The sequence below is a fragment of the Stenella coeruleoalba genome, assembly GCF_951394435.1.
Source record: "Stenella coeruleoalba genome assembly, chromosome: 11".
Classification (NCBI taxonomy): domain Eukaryota; kingdom Metazoa; phylum Chordata; class Mammalia; order Artiodactyla; family Delphinidae; genus Stenella; species Stenella coeruleoalba.
Window position 1 is genome coordinate 92,834,356 of NC_137157.1, and position 21,427 is coordinate 92,855,782.

General features: G+C 37.5%; 1 protein-coding gene across 3 annotated transcripts in view; it reads left to right on the forward strand.

Annotated features, from left to right (window-relative positions):
• The window catches only part of LRP6 (LDL receptor related protein 6), a 178,086-nt gene extending 168,553 nt beyond the window's left edge, over positions 1-9,533 (forward strand). For all 3 annotated transcript variants that reach the window (XM_079936851.1, XM_079936850.1, XM_079936852.1), the window contains one exon: positions 2,656-9,533. In XM_079936851.1, the coding sequence (XP_079792977.1) occupies positions 2,656-2,953 (298 nt within the window). In that variant the 3' untranslated portion in view covers positions 2,954-9,533. The remainder of the gene's footprint in view (positions 1-2,655) is intronic.
• The last annotated feature ends 11,894 nt before the right edge of the window (positions 9,534-21,427 follow it).

Sequence of the window (21,427 nt, forward strand, 5' to 3'; positions counted from 1 at the left end):
TGCATCAATTTGCATTCCCACTAACAGTATACAAGGGTTCCCTTTTCTCTACGTCCTGCCAACATTTGTTATTAGTGTTCTTTCTGATGATAGCCCTTCTGACAGGTGTGAAGTGATACCTCATTGTGGTTTTGATTTGCATTTTGCTGATGATAGCAGTGTCAAGCATCTTTTCATGTGCCTGTTGGCCATCTGCATTTCCTCTTTGGAAAAATGTCTGTTCGGGTCTTCAGGGCACTATACATTTTTTAAAGAGAGTCAAAAATGCTGTCTTTTAAAGTATTAAGGTAGAGCCCCCAGGCTTTGGCAGTATTCTAAGGAAGTTACCCCACAAAGTGACTTGATTGCAAAAAGGTTACTGCTGAGGTTAGGTTTGATTGATAGTCTTCAGTGGAATATTGGGATAAAACTAAGGTTTGGAGCGTTACGAGAACTCTAAAACAGCAGGAGTATTAAGGGAACAGAATTTGAGAAGAGTTGAGAGAAGCTTAAGTTCACCTCTTGCTTACATATGTTATTACAATCTGGAATGAAAAGTTTCTCATATAGTTGCATGGAATAAATCATGACTCACTAAAATAACTGAAATGTATTTGTAAGCCAGAAATGGGAGGATTATGCCTTTGTGCTGATTCGTGAGGCCGTAGAGCATAGGGATGAGCAAGTTAAGTCCTCGTGTGTCATCTTTCGTCTTATTCGAGAGGCCAGCAGAAAGTCAAAAACTTATACTCTCTCTTCACTTAGTGCCCAGTGTTTATTGGCATCCCTCAAGTGCCTATTATCTTCGAGATCAGGTGTTTTCTAGCATTCCAGTCAGATTGCCCTGATATATAACTTCATAGATGTGTAGAAAGCAAGTGGAAATTGTTTATAGTATCTCATTCACAATTCTCATTCAGTTTATGGATAAGATAGGCTTGGCTCTGAACTGATTGTTTTTATGTTTTATTGTAAATGTTGCTTTCCCTACCACAGGTTTGTTCTAAAAAGCCAAATAGAAAGGCAGAAACCTGAAAATTGAAAAAACAAAAGGAAAGACCTAAAATTTTACTTTAAAAAAATTAATTTCCTTAAGTTGAATAAAACACTGTTTGGTTCAAGTAAACATAATTGCATCAAAAACAATTCTTATTTAACCATTTCCCACATCTCAAGCCCAATTTATTTCTTCAGAGTGAAACTTTTTATCATTTGTTGAAATTTTTGTCTAACTTAAAGTTTGTGGAACTTAAAAGAATTTTGTTAATTCTGTTTCCTTTCGTTCTCTCCTCTTTTTTTTTTTTTTCTCCCATGAAAATGGAATTTGGGCCTTTTAAATGTAGAGCCAAGAAATTTCTCCAAGGCTCGCCACCTGATTGGACAGAAAGATAAGACCTAAAAAATACTATGACATCATGTCAGTACTGGTAGTAAAAATGCTTGAGAACCTGCTTGGCAGGTCATGTAACTTGTGGTCTTTTGCAGCCATTTCTTTTCATACCACTGAGGGCTTGCCTCACATGGCTTTTATCCTGAGGTGTTATCTGGCACTCTGTATCGCTAGGTATTTTATAAATCGTTCCTTCAGTTTTACACTTGCTCTTGCCCTACTCTTGCAGTCATTTTGTCTGATGGGAAAGCATATAAATAAATCTTGATTGAGATAAATATGAAATAAGATCAGCTTTACTATACTTAGACTATGAATGGTATAAGAAGTCATAGATAGAAGTAGAAATGATAGAAAAGCCAGCAATTTGTCAGCTCTTATTTTCACTAGTATATTTCTCTCTTTCCAGTGCCTTTTTCTTTAGTTAGCCACGCTACAAACTTGACTTAACAGCTATAGATTACTTGAAAAGGTAGCTTAAAAGGTGTAAAAAATAAATTAGGACTCTGAAATACGTATTAGAAAATTCACTGGTCCTGTATGGATACCTAGAATTTATCATTTTGATGTTCAGTTAGAGCCACTCTTATGACAATATGCTTGTCTACATACAGGGAATCAACACTCCTTCCCCCAAACCACAGCAATTTTCCTTTGCTGATAGTAATAATAATGGGATAGATAAGCTCCTTAGGCTGTCTACCAAAATTCAGCCTGGCTTGTACAGTATTTGAGTTGCAAAGAGAGAGTGAAGTCTTCAGATATCATTAAATTATTCATCAGGTAAATCATAGATCGTTTAAGGAGTATTGAGAGAATGCTAACATGTTTGAGTAATGTAAGATAATAAAGACCCATTCTTCTCACAGATCATGGAGAGGCAGAAGTTGGTGAGGTCCACTCTATAGACTAAATCCAAAATGTATAACTGATTTTCCAAAGATGACCATTAAATACAACTTTGAATAGTTCTTTTTTATTCTATGATACAGGGTAACTTAAAGATACAAGCGCACACCCAGAGGCTAGAATGGGTTCACCTCTGCATTCCCATTCTATCCAATTTTAATTGCCTCTAATCACATTTTATCTACAAATATGAAACACATGCTATCTTCCTCCTCCAATCTGCCATGGAAAACTGCCTCTTGGTTGGTTCAGCATTAAATTGTAGTAGCTTATCGTCTTGCAGGTGAGGTTTGCGTTTAATACCTCTGTATTCTGATAGAGAAAACCACCTCTCCAGAAGCCTGACTCAGCCTCTCCTGATTTTCTCCCTATGCCAGCTACAGGCCGCACAGTTACCGGCACTTTGCACCGCCCACCACACCCTGCAGCACAGATGTTTGTGACAGTGACTACGCTCCCAGCCGGAGAATAATGACCTCAGTGGCCACAGCCAAGGGCTACACTAGTGACTTGAACTATGACTCAGAGCCTGTGCCTCCGCCTCCCACGCCCCGAAGCCAGTACTTGTCCGCAGAAGAGAACTATGAAAGCTGCCCACCTTCTCCATACACAGAGAGGAGCTACTCTCATCACCTCTACCCGCCGCCGCCCTCTCCCTGTACAGACTCCTCCTGAGGAGGGGCCCTCCTCCTCTGACTGCCTCCCACACGAAAGTGTAAACACGAAATCGGTTGAGATCTGGAGGGGGGGAGGGAGCTCTTCGAGAAGGGTGAGGCAGACCATGTACAGATAAAAATTATAAATGGGTTAGGGCATACTGGAGATATTTGTACAGAAGGAAAAGATATTTATATATTTTCTTAAAACAGCACATTTGCTGCTTGTGCCATAAAAATTTGTATAAAAAATAAATTTGTACTAAAAGTTTTATTTTTGCAAACTAAATACACAAAGCATGCCTTAAACCCAGTGAAGTGACTGAGTACAAAGGAAACAGGAATAATAAAGGCATCACTGACCAGGAATGTCTGGGCTTTATTGATACCAAAAAAAAAAAAAAGAAGAAAAAAAATTAAAGTCCATCTCAGAGCAGCAAACTATAGATACTTGGAAGTAGCCAAATGGCCTTCATGTTAACTAACATTTGAAGGCCAGCAGATTTAAGAAATGAAAGGAAAAAAAAGAATTAATACTAACTTTGGATAAAGGGCTTTGTTTTCTCTAGGAATCCAACAGTTTTATCGAGGAAAATAGATATTTATAAAAATCCATTTGGGGTGCTGCTGTTGTGGGAGAGATCAGCTGTCTGGTAAGATGCTATGGGGCCGTTTGTTGTGCAAGTCTTCTATCCCTACCTTAAAACTCACCCCTCTGTCATATATTAATTTTTTTCCCTGGATGTTTTCACCTTGCTTCCTCCCCTAGCAGTATTGTAGGGTATTTTGCCAAAATACCATAATTTATTCACAGTTTTTTATCTGAGGATTGATAAAATGGAATTTTCTAATTAAGGTTTCATTTTAATATTTCTACTAGCTCCATACCCCAGTCAGCTTAGCTCTTCATTTGGACTGCTGTGTTCGCATAATGATCAAAGGTTAGACATGTTATTGCTCCTCTTTACTTCCAAGATTGTTTTAATGCTCATTAAAATGTCTTTGTACAACACATATAGAAAATGTTTAAGAGTTACAAATTTAACCATTAAGTTTTTGTTGTAAATTAATCATATATCCTTGCAGTACTTTCAGCATATAATATCACAATATGAAATCATTTTTATATGTATCTTTCCTAGTAAACCATTTAAATATGTTCCGGTTAGAGACAATCTATTTAAAAAGAGAATTTTTTTGTTATCGTTGGGTTTTCCCTTTATTAACTGTTGGTGACATTTTCATGTTCTTTAGGCCAATTTTTCTCAGAATGATCTCTACATACATACCTCTTCTAACGTGTGACATGAGTTTAATATCTTTCTGTTACCTAATGTGAATGTTAGATTGTTTTCAAATTATCCATGAATTATTCTTATAATCACCTCATATATTTTTTATGTGTCTTCTCTCTTATTCCATGATGGATTAAGACGATTTAACAAATTTAACAATATGGATTACATGAGAAGGCAAACTGTTAACTTCTCAGCTGTCAGAACTTGGGTGGAGGGGAATATTGGAAGGCTCTTATGTAATCTGCCTGACCTGTGTGGTACTGGGGCTGCTTCATCTTCAGCTATCAGGGCTGACCTGTGGAATGATTCTAGCACTGCTCTGCCACCTTGCCAGAAGTTGGTTTCCTGCTTTTTACATGTTTCCAGAATTTCTCTGCTAAAGTTGAATGTGTTTTTAAACTAATGTATTTTTACCTTAACAGATGTTGGTCAGTTGTTATCGAATGATTTTTTTTTTTTTTAATTCTGTTTTGTTGAGGCCTCTCTGGATTTCAGGACTGAAGAGAAAACAGTGGAAGAAGGGATTCAGAATTTTGATAGAGGTGAACTAACTGTTTAAGCAATTTAAAAATATACCTAAGTAATCTTTTTAAAGAGAAAAAAACACAGTTTCAGAGTAATGCTTAGATTATTGGGAGTACCTTATATGAATCAGGTGCACTTGATTTTGCGTATAAATAAATGGTAATCCATTAGTATCTTGCATTTCAGTCAGACGAGTGTTAACTCTTCCTGTTGATGGAACAGAGTGCTCAAGTTCTAACAAAATGGACATTGAAGTTGCGTTCTGTGACACACAAGGGCACTTGATGCTCAAATGAAGATGGAAAGGTTAGCAATAACTGGGTATCACTTAGAATCTGAGAATTCTATATGTTTACATTTTTTAATGTGCATCTTTATCTGGTGGGCTTCCCATGTGGAAACTTGCACTATAATGAACTAAGAAGAATATTGCCTTGTTATATCTCAGTTCAAGTGCTTGTACTGCGATGGCAATGGCCTCTTCTTGCAAAATACTAATTTGTGTGCCAATTTGTTTGAAATTATTTGAAGGCAGTTCAGCTTAATCTCAGAATCCTCTTTCTTGGTATTTGAGATGGATGCTTAACATTTTGGGGAGTACCTTTCAAACGAGAGGATTGTCAAAATTCAGGAAAGATTTATTGACCCTCAGATTATATGGACAGTTAAGCTTAAAAGTAGACTATCTTGATTATTAAACACAAGGTCTTTAATTGGAAAATAAAAAATTAATATATGAGAGCACAAATCAGGGGAAAAAGGGAAAAAGTGTTTTGAATTTGGAGTATTGCTAGAATCATCCATGCTGGGGGGCAATGAATAAAATTTCATTATATTCCTTAAATGCAAAAGTATTCATTGTGATTGTATGACGTGAAGTACGCCCACTTACTGATGTCATTAAAATTATCTGAGAATTGAACTTCAGCATAGCATGCTTTCTGTGCCCTGTAGTAAGCTATTCTTCACTGAAGTGGTCTTTTATAATTCTGAGCTTTTATAATCTTGAACTTGGCTTCTGCAGAGCCCTGGTTTTCTGAACAGTGGCCCAAAGGATTTTGTTGCTTATATCAGATAATAGCATATTCACAATGTAAAAAACAGTTAAGGCATAGAATTTCTCAATATTAATTTTTCTTTCAGGAAATTTTGTTATGCCTCTGACACTTGCTATAACTCTTCTAACTAGCATATCATGAGATATTATATGTTTAGCAGAAAATTATCATTATTTTAATTTTAATATAAAAATACTTTGTGATATACCACCAAGAGCTTATCTGACCCTTCAATAAGTTTGAGAACAACTATTCTAAAGGGTTGATATGTATTTAGAAATGAAGTCTTTACAGTACATTTTCATCTAATATCGGCCAGTAATTGGGGGTGGGGGCTTTTGAGCAGTAAAATTTTAAGATGATTGAGGATTATATGTTTTCATCATTTAAAAATACTCCAAAGTCAATCATTTGTATACAACCAACTCATTTGATATTAAGACATTGTTAAGGTATAAAAATCGCCACCATCCTTATTAGATAGCAGTTAGTTTGGAGGGAAAATTTTTTTGTTTTGCTGTAAAAGCTCATTAATGAAGAACACTTCATGTAGGGTTAGTAACTGTGACTTAATCCCTTAATGAACTGTATATTTATGTGACCTGATAGCAGTAATCATAGTACAGAGCCTGTTTACTTTTGGTACAAAAGAAAGGCTTGCCTTAAGCAAGCCTGGCTCTGTGAGAGGTCTGCTGCTATTGTTTCTCTGTCAAGTCCTGTGCCTCGACTAGATTCTTAAAAGTAGTTTTTGTTTTTGTGGTACGCGGGCCTCTCACTGTTGTGGCCTCTCCCGTTGCGGAGCACAGGCTCCGGACGCGCAGGCTCAGCGGCCGTGGCTCACGGGCCCAGCCGCTCCGCGGCATGTGGGATCCTCCCGGACCGGGGCACGACTTCGGCAGGCGGACTCTCAACCCCTGCGCCACCAGGGAAGCCCAAAAGTGCAGTTTTTAAAATTGCTGTATCTCTTGCAGGGGGAAGCTGGCCACTTCATTGATTTGCGTGCCATAAAAGCAGCGTGCTGGCTATGGCCATTACACATCTAACAAGATTCAGGAGCAAACATCTTGGCCTTTTCACGCCCCCCAAGTACGTCAAACTTTTAATAAGCGCAGTACTTCATTCTGAATAATGACATGAATAGTATGTCTGGAGTGTGGGTATGAGTATGTGATTATCAGATGGCTGACAAATGTTTGAGCATCAGTAAATGAGACTGTACACTGAGTGTAGACATGGACTGAGTCGTAAAGAAGTTCATAATCAAGCATTGTTTAAAACATGTGCTCAGAATTCTTAAACTCAAGAAATTTAATTTTATTTGGTACCCCTTTCCTTATCCCAAACCTAAAATGAACCAAGAGAAATAACATGATTTTACAAAGTACTAGTAGCATATGGTTGGTTTCTGACTTCTGGGATTGCATCATTTCACAATAGGCTCAAAATTTAGCTTTTCAAATTCTCAAACTTTTAAAGGACTTTGGACCCTAAAGCATAGCATTTTACTGTTATAATTTTAAAAGATTTTTTAAATTGTGAACCATATACTCAGGATATTTGTTTGATTGGATTCTGCCTTTTGTTAAACTAAGCCTATACCTGAGCGGAGAGGGAGGTAGATTCTTCGGTTAATCTAGATGATTTAGAATGAAATTACTGACTTCACCCTTCTTCAGTCAAGGTAAACTTTACTGGTTTTTTGGTTTTGGTGTTTTTTTTCATAAGGCATTCTTAAACCATTCTTAAGTTATTGCTGAAAAAAATCATCATGACTTTACAGGTAGAATTATAAACTAAATGATATCTTGTACTCAGAAGTGGAATATAGCCCTAACTAACTTTTAGATTTCCCATTACTTAGGGTTTGCCCAGTAGTTAACACCAAAGAATTATACAATGTGCTTTTGCTTAACTGTCCATTCTTTTTTTAAAAGAAAGAAGTTTTTTTAATTATTAAAAAAAAATTTTAAATCAAATATAAGGGCAGGGATATAGATAAATATATATAGATAGATCTCTATGTATATGTCTCTCTAAATATCAATGCCTAAATATTGAATATTAAAAAGAAAATAAAGCAAAGAAAGTCTGATTAAACCTAACATTACATGAAATTAAGTATCTGGGCTTCGTTGAGGACATTTTATTATAATAAGAGTAAAGAGGATACTGAGATGCTTAAGCTGGACTAGCCTTATTTGCAAGTGAAGGATCTGGTGCTGCTTTCAGATGTTTTATCCTCTGTGTTTTTAAATTTTTTCTTAAGCTTTAATCTTCGTCATTGTCTTAAAGTCAGCTGGTGTTTCTTGTTCATGGACTTTGGTACGATGGTGCTTTGCAAGGATGTATTTATATTTTAATGACCAACATTTGGTCAGCCCTTGTCCACTATTCACTTCCCCCTTTTTGTAAAATAAGTGCTTTAATTTTAAACTGTATAAAAATACCTTGTATAAATCCCCTTTTTGATTATTACAATAAGTTGAGTTGTAACAAATGAAATGTTGATTTTTATAATAAAACAGTGGAAAATACAAGTGTCATTTCTTCAGCAAGAAATTAAAACAGTTGATTGTGCTTTGCTATGATATATGAATGTCGTGTTTCAGACACAACGAAACCCACCTTTATTGTTTGCATTTCAAATAAAATACAACTTTGGAAGAGAGGTTTGAGAACGGCTGTTGCTTAGTGCAATGCTGACAATACCTGTGATTGGGAACAGAATAAGGAAAAGTTGGGTCTGCTTACCCACTGCACAGCAAAGCCAATCTACTGATACCGGGTTGTGGTGAAGGAAAGTACAGCATTTATTTGCAGGGTGCCAAGCAAGAAGAATGGGCAGTTGTGCTCAAAAGACCCAAACTCCCTGATAGCTTTCAGGAGAAAGTTTTTTTAAAGGCAGCATTTGGGGTAAGAGCTGCAAGGTGCTTGACTTTCTTCTGATTGGTTGGTGGTAAGGTAACAGAGTGGTGTTTCAGGAGTCTTTATCATTAACCTTGTGGTTCTAGCCAGTCTGGGTTCTACATGCTTGTGGGTAGCATGCAGTCACCATTCTCTACTTGGGTTGGGGGGCTGGGAATCTTAGTTTCTACAGAACAGCTCAAAGGTATGCATCAGGTTGTTAGGTATATCCCTTGAGAAGGAACTAGGATTCTGTTTTACCACTGAACTATTATCATTGCTTTTCTTGCTTAACTGCTTTTCTTTTGTTTCTGAATTCCCTCTCTTCCCTAATTAGTAGGAACTCTGGGAAGGCTTAGGAGACTAAAGCCTTTTTCTACAAACAAGAACAGGAGATAGGAGGGCTTTTGTGCTCAGGAGGGCCCCACAGGGTCCTGCTCAGTTTCACAATTTGTGCTTCTGATTGCTCTTTTTTTGTTGTTGTTGTTTTTGCGGTACGCGGGCCTCTCACTGTTGTGGCCTCTCCCGTTGCGGAGCACAGGCTCCGGACGCGCAGGCTCAGTGGCCATGGCTCACGGGCCCAGCCAATCCGCAGCATGTGGGATCTTCCCGGACCGGGGCACAAACCCGTGTCCCCTGCATCGGCAGGCGGATTCTCAACCACTGCACCACCAAGGAAGCCCTGCTCTTGTTTTTATAAACTCCTAGAAGGAGTCCTGATGTGGCCTCTGAGCCACCCCCTTCTCCTCCTCCAAATTATCTTTAAAAATGAACTTGCTTTTCCTGGTGCAGAGCCCAATATGATATGATATTGAAGGGTAGCAGAATATACCACTGCAAAATATGCCGCTTTGGCATCTTGATTATTTTGATCTGTAGGCACTTAAAAACCAGCATATGCAGAGAAAAGCTGTCTCTGAATTCCCCTTATCTGCCTAAAGACAGATCATCTGAAAGCAACACAATTGTCATGAATCATAAATCCCTTCCCCGAGAGTTTTATCAACCAGGGAAGATTGACGTCATGGGATAGGAGACTAGAAGTGGACACGTTGGCCAAACAAACTTTGTCACAAACTATCATATCTCCTATGTATTTCTTAAAGGCCTATTCATCTTTCCTAATAATCCCTTAAGAGACCTACGTCCTCTCTCCCCTTTCCCTGTTAAAATGGTATTTAAGCCTGAATTCTAAACCACCTTAAGGAGTTACTCATTTTTCTCTGGGTATCTCCTATGTATACCTAAGGTATACATGTTAATAAACTTCTGGTCTTCTTTTTCCCCCCCTTATAAATCTGTCTTTTACTGTAAGAGTCTCATCTAAGAACTCAGAAGGGTGGATGGAAAAACCATTGAGAGCTCAAAACTACCGGATCCCTGCTTTAGTCTGAGTTTACTGTTTGATAGGAAGAGAGGAAGCTGCTTTTTTATTAGGCAGTAGTTGAGTTCAAACATCAGGTGGTTAAATGGAAACCAAGTGGTTTTTTTTTTTCCTTAATCAGTATATTTTAAAATTGAAGTATGGTTGATTTACAGTGTTGTGTTAATGTCTGCTGTACAGCAAAGTGATTATATTCTTTTTTTTTAGTATTCTTTTCCATTATGGTTTATCATAGGATATTGAATATAGTTCTATGTGCTATACAGTAGGACCTTGTTGTTTTTTCTGTTTGTTTGTTTTCATTTATTTTATTTATTTTTTATTTTTGGCTGTGTTGGGTCTTCGTTGCTTTGCACAGGCTTTCTCTAGTTTCGGCGAGCGGGGGCTACTCTTCGTTGGCAGTGCGCGGGCTTCTCATTATGGTGGCTTCTGTTGCTGAGGAGCATGGGCTGTAGGCACGTGGACTTCAGTAGTTGTGGGTCACTGGCTCTAGAGCGCAGGCTCAGTAGTTGTGGCTCGCTGGCTCTAGAGTGCAGGCTCAGTAGTTGTGGCGCATGGGCTTAGTTGCTCCGTGGCACATGGGATCTTCCCAGACCAGGGATCAAACCCATGTCCCCCACGTTGGCAGGCGGATTCTTAACCACTGCGCCACCAGGGAAGCCCAGGACCTTGTTTATCCATTCTGTATATAAAAGCCTACATCTGCTCACCCCAACCTCCCACTCGATCCTTCCCCCAACCTCCTCCCCCTGGCAACCACCAGTCTGTTCTCTATGACCATGATTCTGTTTCTGTTTCACAGATAGGTTCATTTGCGTCATATTTTAGATTCCATATATAAGTGATATCATATGGCATTCGTCTTTCTCTCTCTGACTTACATTACTTACTATGATAATCTTTAGTTGCATCCATGTTGCTGCAAATGGCATTATTTTGTTCTTTTTTTATTGCTGAGTAGTATTCCACTGTATATATGTACGACATCTTCTTTATCCATTCATCTGTCGATGGACATTTAGGTTGTTTCCATGTCTTGGCTATTGTGAATAGTGCCACTATGAACATAGAAGTGCATGTATCTTTTTGAATTATAGTTTTGTCTGGATATATGCCCAGGAGTGGGATTGCTGGATCATATGGTAATTCTGCTTTTAGTGGAAACCTAGTTTTAATGTAAAAGTCTTTCCTTAGTAGATGCTTTTGAAAAAATAAGCTTACCTTGGCTTCTTTGCTGACCCCTTGCATTCTTTCTCTGGAGGGGAAACAAGAATCATTTAAGTTGTGCTGTTGCCAGTTGAGTCAAAGAAAGGAAAGGCAGAACTATGGTTGGTTTGCCTGATTTTAAAGGTGTGCTGTAGAATAAGGAAAACAGTGAAAAGACGAATTCAAAAAGACACAGCCCAGTGTTCATAGCAGCATTATTTACAGTAGCCAAGATATGGAAGCAGCATAAGTTTCCAACAAGTGAGTGGATAAAGAAGATGTAGTGTGTGTATACACACACAGACAGACACACACAAGGGAATATTACTCAGCCATGAAAAACAGTGAAATTTGCAACAATATGGATGGACCTGGAGGGAAGGTATTATGCTTAGATAGTGACAAATAATGTATCCTATAACTTGTATGTGGGAATCTAAAATATGAAACAAATGAATATAACAAAAAAAAGAAACAGACTTAACAGATATAGAGAACAAACTAGTGGTTACCAGTAGGGAGAGGGAAAGGGGGAGGGGCAAGGTAGGGAGAGGGGATTAAGGGATACAAATCACTATGTATAAAATAAATAAGCTGGAAGGATATATTGTATAGCACAGGGAATATAGCCAATATTCTATAATAACTTTAAATGGGTTATAATTTTAAAAATATTTCATCACTATGTTGTACACCTGAAACTAATATAATATTGTAAATCAACCATACTTCCATTAAAAAATGAATAGGGAATACAGTGAGTTGTTTTGGGTTCTTTCCCCAGATAGGTTTTCAGCTAAGGTTTTGCAATCTTTTTTTTTTTTTTTTTTTTTTTTTGCGGTACGTGGGCCTTTCACTCTTACAGCCCCTCCCACCGCGGAGCACAGGCTCCAGACGCGCCGGCCCAGCAGCCATGGCTCACGGGCCCAGCCAGTCTGCAGCACATGGGATCCTCCCGGACCGGGACACGAACCCGTGTCCCCTGCATCGGCAGGCGGACTCTCATCCACTGCGCCACCAGGGAAGCCCACAATCTTTTTAATTTTAATTCTTTGCCTTGTATGTGATTGCATTATTTCTGTAAATTTAAATCAAAGGATGAATTAGTATTCTCAGTGTTCAGGACACACTACCCCAAAGTATGGCACCTTGGCATGTTGAATATTTTAAGCTGAAGGAATTTGAGAAATGGGATGTTCAGGAAGGACTCTCTGACCTGCCTGTGAAGCAGGTATAAACCATCATGTGAAAGGTGCCCTCCCTTTATCCGGAAGAAAGACACACTGAGGAATCTGAACAGGCATTGCTGAGTTCTCCCAGTTTACTACGCTTAGCTCATACTCTGCCCTATCGTATCTTTCCATGACTTTCCACTCTTCATCAAACCCAGTGAAAGAACAGGTTTAACCATCTTTTGGATCTTCATTTCCTTATGAGGGCTCCATGTCACGTAAAACAAACACATTTGTATGCTTTTCTATTCTTAATCTCTTTTGTTACAGCGGTCCCAGTAGAGAACTTAGAAGATACCTTTCCTCCCCTGTACTGGTTTCAGACCTCTGGATCTATTCATTTGTACCATCGTGCAGTCTGCACAGTCCATCTTTCCACCCCAGAAAATTTTCTGCCTGAGATTTGCATTTGTAAATTCAGATTTAATTACCATATAAAGCCAGTCTTCCCCAATAAAGAGGCTAAAAATAAAGGGTAACGTTTGTTAACATTTAACCGGCATTTACTGTGCACCAGGTGCTGTGGGAAGTATCCCATTTTTTTTACACAAAATAATCACTGATTAATGACCAACCTTGACAGGAAGTGCCCAATTGAAGTATGAAAATTCTAGTGTAAAATTTTGATCAGAGACAGTTGGCAGTGGGTGCAGGGAAAAGGACACTGAATTGAGATTTAGACTGTAATCTCTGTTCCATTTTAATTAATTGCCAAGACATGTTTGAAGTCATTAATTCTCTGTATTTGTTGGTATTCGTCTCTAATGGTTTTCTGAACCTTGACTCTTCAATCAGCCAGTTCTACCACCTGTTCCAGAGAGCTACTTGTACATCAAGCATTCTAGGCAATGAATAGTATTATAGGGAGGCCAAACAGCTATGTAGCATCCTGTTCTGTGTAGATCCCTGTTTAATGCCTCCTTCCTCCTGGCCCCTTCTCTGGTCTTGCGTTGCATTCCAAAGGAATTTATAGCTCTCAAAAGAGAGACAACACAAGGCCTATCATACCGTAAAAGCTGTATGGCAGACAAAAGTGATTATCTTTTGATAATCAAAGGGAGCTTTTTGATTTGATTATTCTACCAAAAGCTTCCGCTCTGCGATTACCTAATTGTATAGTCCTGGAGATGCTTGCGTTTTGTCCAGTAATTATAAAACCAAGTTCGCCTGCTGAGTTCGATTAACCTCTCTATCTAAAACGTTATTCCCTTTCTTGTCTTGCCCCTGTTCTCCTCAGGATTGAGGAGTGTCAAAGAAAAGGTGTGATTGAAACTGAGCAGAGCCCTGCAGGGCCTTCCCAGGTACCAAGGCCCCTCCGTGTTCTCTGTTTCTTGTTTGTAGCAAAAAGCTTTAGTCTCCTAGGTCTTCCCTGAGTTCCAAAAAGTGGGCACAAGTAGTTAACTAGGGAAGTGAGGGCATACAGAAACAAAGGTAAAGCAAACAAGAAAAGTAATGATAGTTTAAACAGTAGTTCAGTGATAAAAGACAGTCCTATTTCCTCCTCAAAGGATACACATAACTGATACATATCTTTGAGTTGTTCAGCAAAACTAAGATACCCTTCCCTGCCTGGAGGATGGTGACAACATGCAGACCACAAGTATGTAGACCTGAGAAGATTGGAATCAGAAGGTTGATGATTAAGATTTCTGAAACACCACTCTTACCTCACCATCAACTAATTAGAAGAAATTATGCACCTTGCATCTTTCATCCCAAATGTTGCCTTTAGTAACCCTTCCCTGAAAGCCATCAGGGAGTTTAGATCTTTTGAGCATGAACTGCCTGTTCTCCTTGCTCGATACCCTTCAAATAAATGCTGTACTTTCCTTCACCACAACCCCGTGTCAGTAGATTGGCTTTACCAGCAGATCCTAGTTGGATTTGGTGGCCACAAAGGGACTCATCATCCCATGTGGGTGTCTCACCTGTGGCACATCAAACCCTGGCTTGTGGCAGCTCTCATTCTGTCCAGCAGCTGCCTAAGCACATTTGTCTCAAGGACAGCCCTGAGGCTTGCCACTGACTCTGTGTCATTGACGCACAGCGCTTTTGATATTTGTGGTAAAGGAAACAAGGCATTTGAAGGTTGAGGTACCTGGTAAGTAGAGGAGTCTTGTGTGTGATGATACCAGGGTATTCTTCATTATTGTGTTACCTTGACTGGAAGTTTCCATTTGGGTTTGGGACTTGGTCATTTGACTCCAGTGTCTGAGCAGAGCACTGCTTTAATTGGATTTTCCCTTTTGGACTGAGGAGTCTCTCTGGCCATTTAGCACCACCTGGGGCTGTACCTGGGAATCTCCCGTTCGGACCAGGACTCATACACCACCATCTGGGACAGTAAGAGGAGGCTTCTCATTCTCAAGTTAGGGAACTGTGACCTCAAGGGACCCCATTGCATTGGTTTGTTTGTTTTGGCACACAGCCTGGGGAATGTCTGACAGTACCAGCCATGGGTAATTTATGATGGGTGACCAGAACTCTATTATATCTTGTAGATCCTTAGGGTCTGTTTTGCAAAACTGGGAGATCTTCAGTTATGCATCCATGAAAGAAAAAAGTGTTTCATTTTAATACTGCTTGGCCTCATTGCTTCTTAGGATCTGGAGAACAATGGGCCCTAATGGCTCTCTAATTTATAACATGATCTTTCAAGTAGAACTGTTTTGTAAAAGGAAAGGAAAATGGTATGAAATTCCTTATGCAAAGCCTTTTTATACTGTTGTATCAAAGTAAGCCTTTTGGAATTGGTTTGGCTTTGAGCCTTTTGGAACTCGTTTGGCTTATATTTTGAGGGGGTGTGTGTGAGTGTATATTTGTGTTAAAGAAGGTGCAGTGTTTTGACTGGTGGACATGAGAAACAAAAGTTCATTTCCTAAAAATAGCCCTTTAGGATGCATCCTACAAAATTAGACCACCCTCAGTTCTGGTGGCCATGGTGTTCTTGAGACTCCAGAGAAAAATGATGAGGATGGAGCTCTTTTGACATTCTAATTTTTTTTTTTTTTCCATATCCTGTGAGAGGAAGCAGTCTTTCTAGGAGGAACTTGCATTTCTCTCCCTGTGCCTTTGAGATATAAATGTTCTAATTGGGCTCTCAAACTTTTATCTGACCGTCTCCAATTCCTGAGACTAAAGAAAAAAAAAAAGGAAAAAGAAGGATTTTTAACTCGAGGAAACAATGAGGTCTGTGTTTATATGGATGGATGGATGGATGTCTGTGTACATTATAGAGATGATATGTTTTTACCTCTGGATGATATTACCAAAATTAATTTGTAAATGATCTCTATTTAATTGGCTTAAAGGAAAGTAAGCACTTACATAAATTTTCAGACTTAGAAACTAACCTGATGAATTTTAGGTTCACATGATCTGGGAAATATTTAGTATTAAATTAATTTTTGGTATTAAAGTTAAAGTTTATTGGTTTAATATAGGCAAGTCTTTTGAGTCATCAGCATTAAGTAGAATACTTTTATTATACCTAGGTTTACTGAGAGTCAATAAGATTTTGTTATTCCTGTTACAAAATTTGTCAGGAAAGAAAATAACTTGATATGATGAAACTTTTTAAGTAAACTAAATGTAAATGAGGTAGTAGTGTTTTTGGATCAACTCTTTGGGAATAATTATGTTTTGCGAATGTGTACTTAAAAATCATCTCTCCAGGTGTTGGTAACTTAAAACTCTTTATAGAGTTTTGCTAAATTAAGTTAAATGATGGAAATTTATGGAATATCTAGGTCATTTCAAATAAGATAAAATACTGGAACGTTAATTGTTAAACAAGTCTAAGTTTACCTACTTTTGTCTTCTTGTGAGAGAAAAACTAAAGATGTTTGGGTTTATTAGACACATGTCTTGTACCACAATGAGGAAAGAAATTATAATATGAGGAGATGTATATTTCTAGAGGTTATAGAATATATTCATAAGTTGGCCAGTCAGGAAATTCTGGTATGTTCACAATTGCTTACTTCTTGGTTTTCCCTAGAGATTAAGGTTTTTGATGGTTAAAATTTGTAATATATATGTATATAAAGGTACTAAAATAATAAGGGAAACATTTCAGTGTGCAAGGAAAGTAGGAGGTGTGTTTTCAGTAAAAGAATGTATGAGAAATTGAAATGCTTTTTTTTAAGGGAAAAGAAAGTAATTTTGTCCTGAAGCTGATTATTTCCCAATGGGAAAGAAAATAAGGGATAAACTAATATTGATATAGAAAGTTGTAGATTTATGAAAACAAAAAATCTTTAAAAGGAATTCTTTGTGTGGTCAGGACTAAGATTAGAATGAATTTAACTGAGTAAAGTTTAAGATTGAAGGTAAAGCGGTGTAAAACTTGAATTGGGTTTTCTCTTTCTGTTAAGAGAACAAAGTTTTATTGGAATATTGATCAGCTTTTGATAATAGATTGTAAAGTTTTTTAACTTTTTAAGTAATTTATACTATCTGTATTTGCTCTTAAAATCTCTTATTGTCACTTTGGTTAAGTAAATATTGTTTCACAGTGACCTATGATCCTATTTGACCAGGTGTTTTGAAACTTTTTTATATTTTTGACAAACTTTTCTAATATCAAATTCTAATTAAAGTACTTTTGATCTCCAGGTAATTTTGGAATGCTTCAGAGAAACCCTAAGGCATCTCAGAGAGCAATATTAAAATAATTAGGATTATTTGGTATGTTAAATTACTTGGGAAACATTGTCAAGTGTTGGTAATAAATTTTCTTAGTTTATAGTGTATGGGTAAATGCCCTTAATATAAAGGTTTTAGAAGTTATACGAAATTTTTAAAAATCTGGTATGCTCTGGTATAATGTTGTCAGTCATAATTCTAGTTATCTTAAAATGTTGTCTGTCACAGCAGTAACCGAATTTCTTTGTCCATTGCAATGTAATCATGTGTTTAACTGTGCCTTTTCAAGTCTTTTGTCATTTATAGACAATTATCATTGTACTCTGATGCTTTTACCAAAAAAAAATGCTTCATCTTCAAGAAGATTCATAGAGAGGACTTTTTGACAAGTACAGGTTTTTGATAATGTTCAGGTCATACTGCTGAACTGGGTAAGAAATTAAAGAATTCCAATGGAAAATGTGATGGCTTCATAAAACTGTTAACACAAGGATTAGTTACATAGGACTGAATGATCTGGTGAACGTGGTTATAATTTTTATGGGTTTTGTCTGAAATATTACTGGCTTTTAATCTGTGTTTTCCAGATATAAGGAAACCTTTCCCCTCAAACTAATTATGGCTTGTAATAACTTGGTAAATTATACCTTTGTAAGTAGGATGGAAACATTTATCATTTTTCTTTTCTTTTCTACCTGATTTTATCTTTTCTCTCTACCTGAATCCTTCAGAAATTGGCAACCAGGCAGCCTTATCAGATGAATAAGGAAGGCCACCTCCTGACTGATGCAGGAATCTCAAGATATTTTGGGAACTTCAAGAAGAGAGGGATTCACCCAAATCTATAGATATCATAGGTGGAATCTGGCAAGCCCTTGGCACAGGTTTTCTGGCCTTGAGAGACCTTTTATAGTTCCAGCACAGCCAATTAAAAAAAACCAATGTGATCAATTATAGCTATATAAATAATCAGACCAAGTTTATAGAAACCAGACTTATTTTGCAGACACATTTTTTTTTTTTTAGTGAGAAAAAGATTATGTTTCTGTAGATATTAAATTCTGGTTTTGTTCATTGAGGTCTGTATTCACTGTCTAAGACTCACCTCCCAGATAGTTTCTTGTTGTTATGTTACATAATTGTAAAGTTTGACTGAATTATTTAAAGGACACTTTGTTTCTGAAGCTTATCACAACATTCTATCTTTGAATGAAGATCAGATGCCCCATGACCTGCAACAAGGAGATTATAAATACTGAAAAAGGCATCATTTAAAGGACTGTCTCCTAGATAAAAGTACCTGGTACCATTCATTACCAGGTACTCTTAACTAGCTCATGCACAGCAAAACTAAAGAGAATGTCTCTTGAATTCATGTTTTTCCCATTTAAGAAGGGCCTCTGCATTGGACTCACCTGTAGAAAGGACTGCTGACCCCAAAACCCAGACCCACACCAGGATGAGAAGAAGACAATGGCAATGGTAGGCAGCTGACCCAACAATCTGGACCAGGCCTGTGAGACCAATTCCACTAATTTAATTGAACTGTTTACCAGGTGTGTGTCTCTCTATCAACATTGAAAGTTACTGTTTTACTTCTAACCATACTGTTGCCCTCAATGTTTAGAATGGTAAAAAAATTATCTAGTGAAGTTGTCACAGAGTATAACTACTCAAGACTTGTTTCACTGCAAGTCTGCTAAAAGCACATGTACAGTGTTTGTGTTATAATTCATTATAATTGAAAAAAAGTATAGCCTATAGAGTGTTTTTCCATGTTTTGCTGTTTCACTATGTGGGGTTAATTTTCCCCCAACATGAATAACTAGGCGTGTGTGTGTGTGTATGTATGTATGTGTGTATGTATATATATTTATAGAGGAGGCCTAGCCCTGAGGGACATTATGAACCCAGGGCAGGCAGCAACCACCCTGGCACTAAGGGACAAATGTTTTGATCTATCAAAAGACTTGCAAACAAAAGGGGAAACAATGGAAGAAATCTTCACATATTGAGGTATGGGAAAGTCATTCTGGCATGATTCAACTTGAACTTTATGCTGACCAGAGTGGCCTGTTTTATGGCCTGTCAAGCATGCATTGTACATCTGCTTTGGCCATTGAGAAGGGGAATTCATTTGAAAGTCAAAATGGTGTGGTTGTGGTTCAGGCATCCAAGGTAGAGCTGGGTGGCCCTTTTGGTTGTGGTTGCAGACAGGTTCCTGTATTGATGAGAACTTGAATTTTCTGAACTGTGTCGGACTTGGGGATGCCACTAACCATTCTCAAAACAGTGTCTGCTGGAAGCTTCCACTTGCAACTTTATGGTCTCAAAAGTTCTCCTCTTATAATAAAATTTTTCTTACTTTGGGAATAGTAACAAATGAGACAGCTCAAGCTGTAGCCTCCCAGCAGAAAGCACTAGATTCTTTAGCCAGAATAGTACTGGACAATAAAATTGCTTTAGATTGGATTTTAGCAGAAAAAGTGGATGTATAAATGCCAATCAGAAGTTAAAACTTACTTAGATAAAACTAGGCAACTGGCTACCTGGCTGTAAGTCTCCCCAGAAGTGCCAGGTCCAGACTGGTTTTTGGAGTTATTCTGAATTCTTCAGGGAATGCAGTCTATTTTCCAAGGTTTATTAAAATTTGAATTGTTACTCCTCCTCCTACTTCTACTTGTGTCTGTTGCACCAAAATGGTGGACCAAGGGACTAAGACGTTAATCATGCAAGATTTAAATCCAAAACCTGGGACTTGGGAATATTTCCAGTTTGCTGTCCACTCCCCACACTGAGGCAGGACCAAACCCTGTTTCATCAGGAAGTAGCCAGAGGAGTCGTCACACCATTCCCTCAAAGCTTTGGGGAAAGTTAGAACAAGAGTGGGGATTAAAACCAAGTTCCCCTAAAACCGAGTTCCCCTGCTGAGTTTATGATTAACCTCTTTATCCAAAACTTTATCCCCATTCTTGTCCTGCCCCTGTTCTCCTCAGGATTAAGGAGTATCAAAGAAAAGGCAGGGTTGAAACCAAGCAGGACCCTGCGGGGCCTTCCCAGGTATTTACAAAAACCCCTCTGTGTTCCCTGTTTCTTGTTTGTAGAAAAAGGCTGTGGTCACCAAGGGCTTCCCTGAGTTCCAAAGAGCAGACTCAACTAGTTAACTAATTAAGGAAGTGAAGGAATGCAGAAACAAAGGAAAAGCAGTCAAACAGGAAAGTAATGATAGCGTAAACAATAGTTCAGTGATAAAACTATGTCTTTCAAAGGAATTTGTCTTTTTTAATTGTTTTCAATTTATAGGCATAAAGTGCATCCCTTATCCTTTTAATGTTTGTTTTCACTTCTGACATTGATATTTGGATCCTATCTTGGTCAAAGTGAAGATTTCAAAAAATCAGCTCTTGTTCTAATTTATTTTTCTCTATTGTATGTCCATTTTCTATTTTACTGTTTTTTACTCATTATTTCCTTCCTTTTACTTACTTGGGTGAAGCTTGCTAGCTGCTTAAGATGGAAACCTAAATCACTGATTTTAGACCTTTCTTTTCTGATACAAGTATTTAAAGCTATATATTTCCCTCTAAGCATGCATTAACTGCACCCCACAAATTTTGATACATTCATTATCATTCACTTCAAAACATTTTCCAGTTTTGCTTGTGATTTCTTCTTTGAACCATGGATTACATAAAAGTGTGTTTAATTTATAAATATTTGGGGATTTTCCAGATTTTTTATTTTTAGATTTAATTCCATAATGGTCATAGATACTCTGTATGATTTTAATCCTTCTAAATTTATTGAGACATAGTCAGTAGGCCAGATTATCTATAATATTGAATGTTTTATGGATGCTTAAGTAGTAGTCTTCAGTTGTTGGATGCAGTTTTCTATAAAGGTCAATTAGGTCAGTTTGGTTTATATTGTTGTTCAAGTCTTCTGTGTCTTTACTGATTTTCTATCTATTTCAGTTACCAAGAGAAGAGTGTTGAAATCTACAACTATAATTGTTTTGTCAGTTTTTACTTTATTATGAGTTCTGTATAATTTAGGATTATTATATCTTCTTAATCTTAATTTAAAAATTAAAAATAATTTTATTATTACATAATGTCCCTCTTTGTCCTTATATTCCTTGATCTGAAGTCTACATTGACTGATAATAATATACCCATTCCAGCTTTCGTATTAGTTTTGCATATATTTTTCTGTTCTTTTACTTTTAACTTCTCTTTC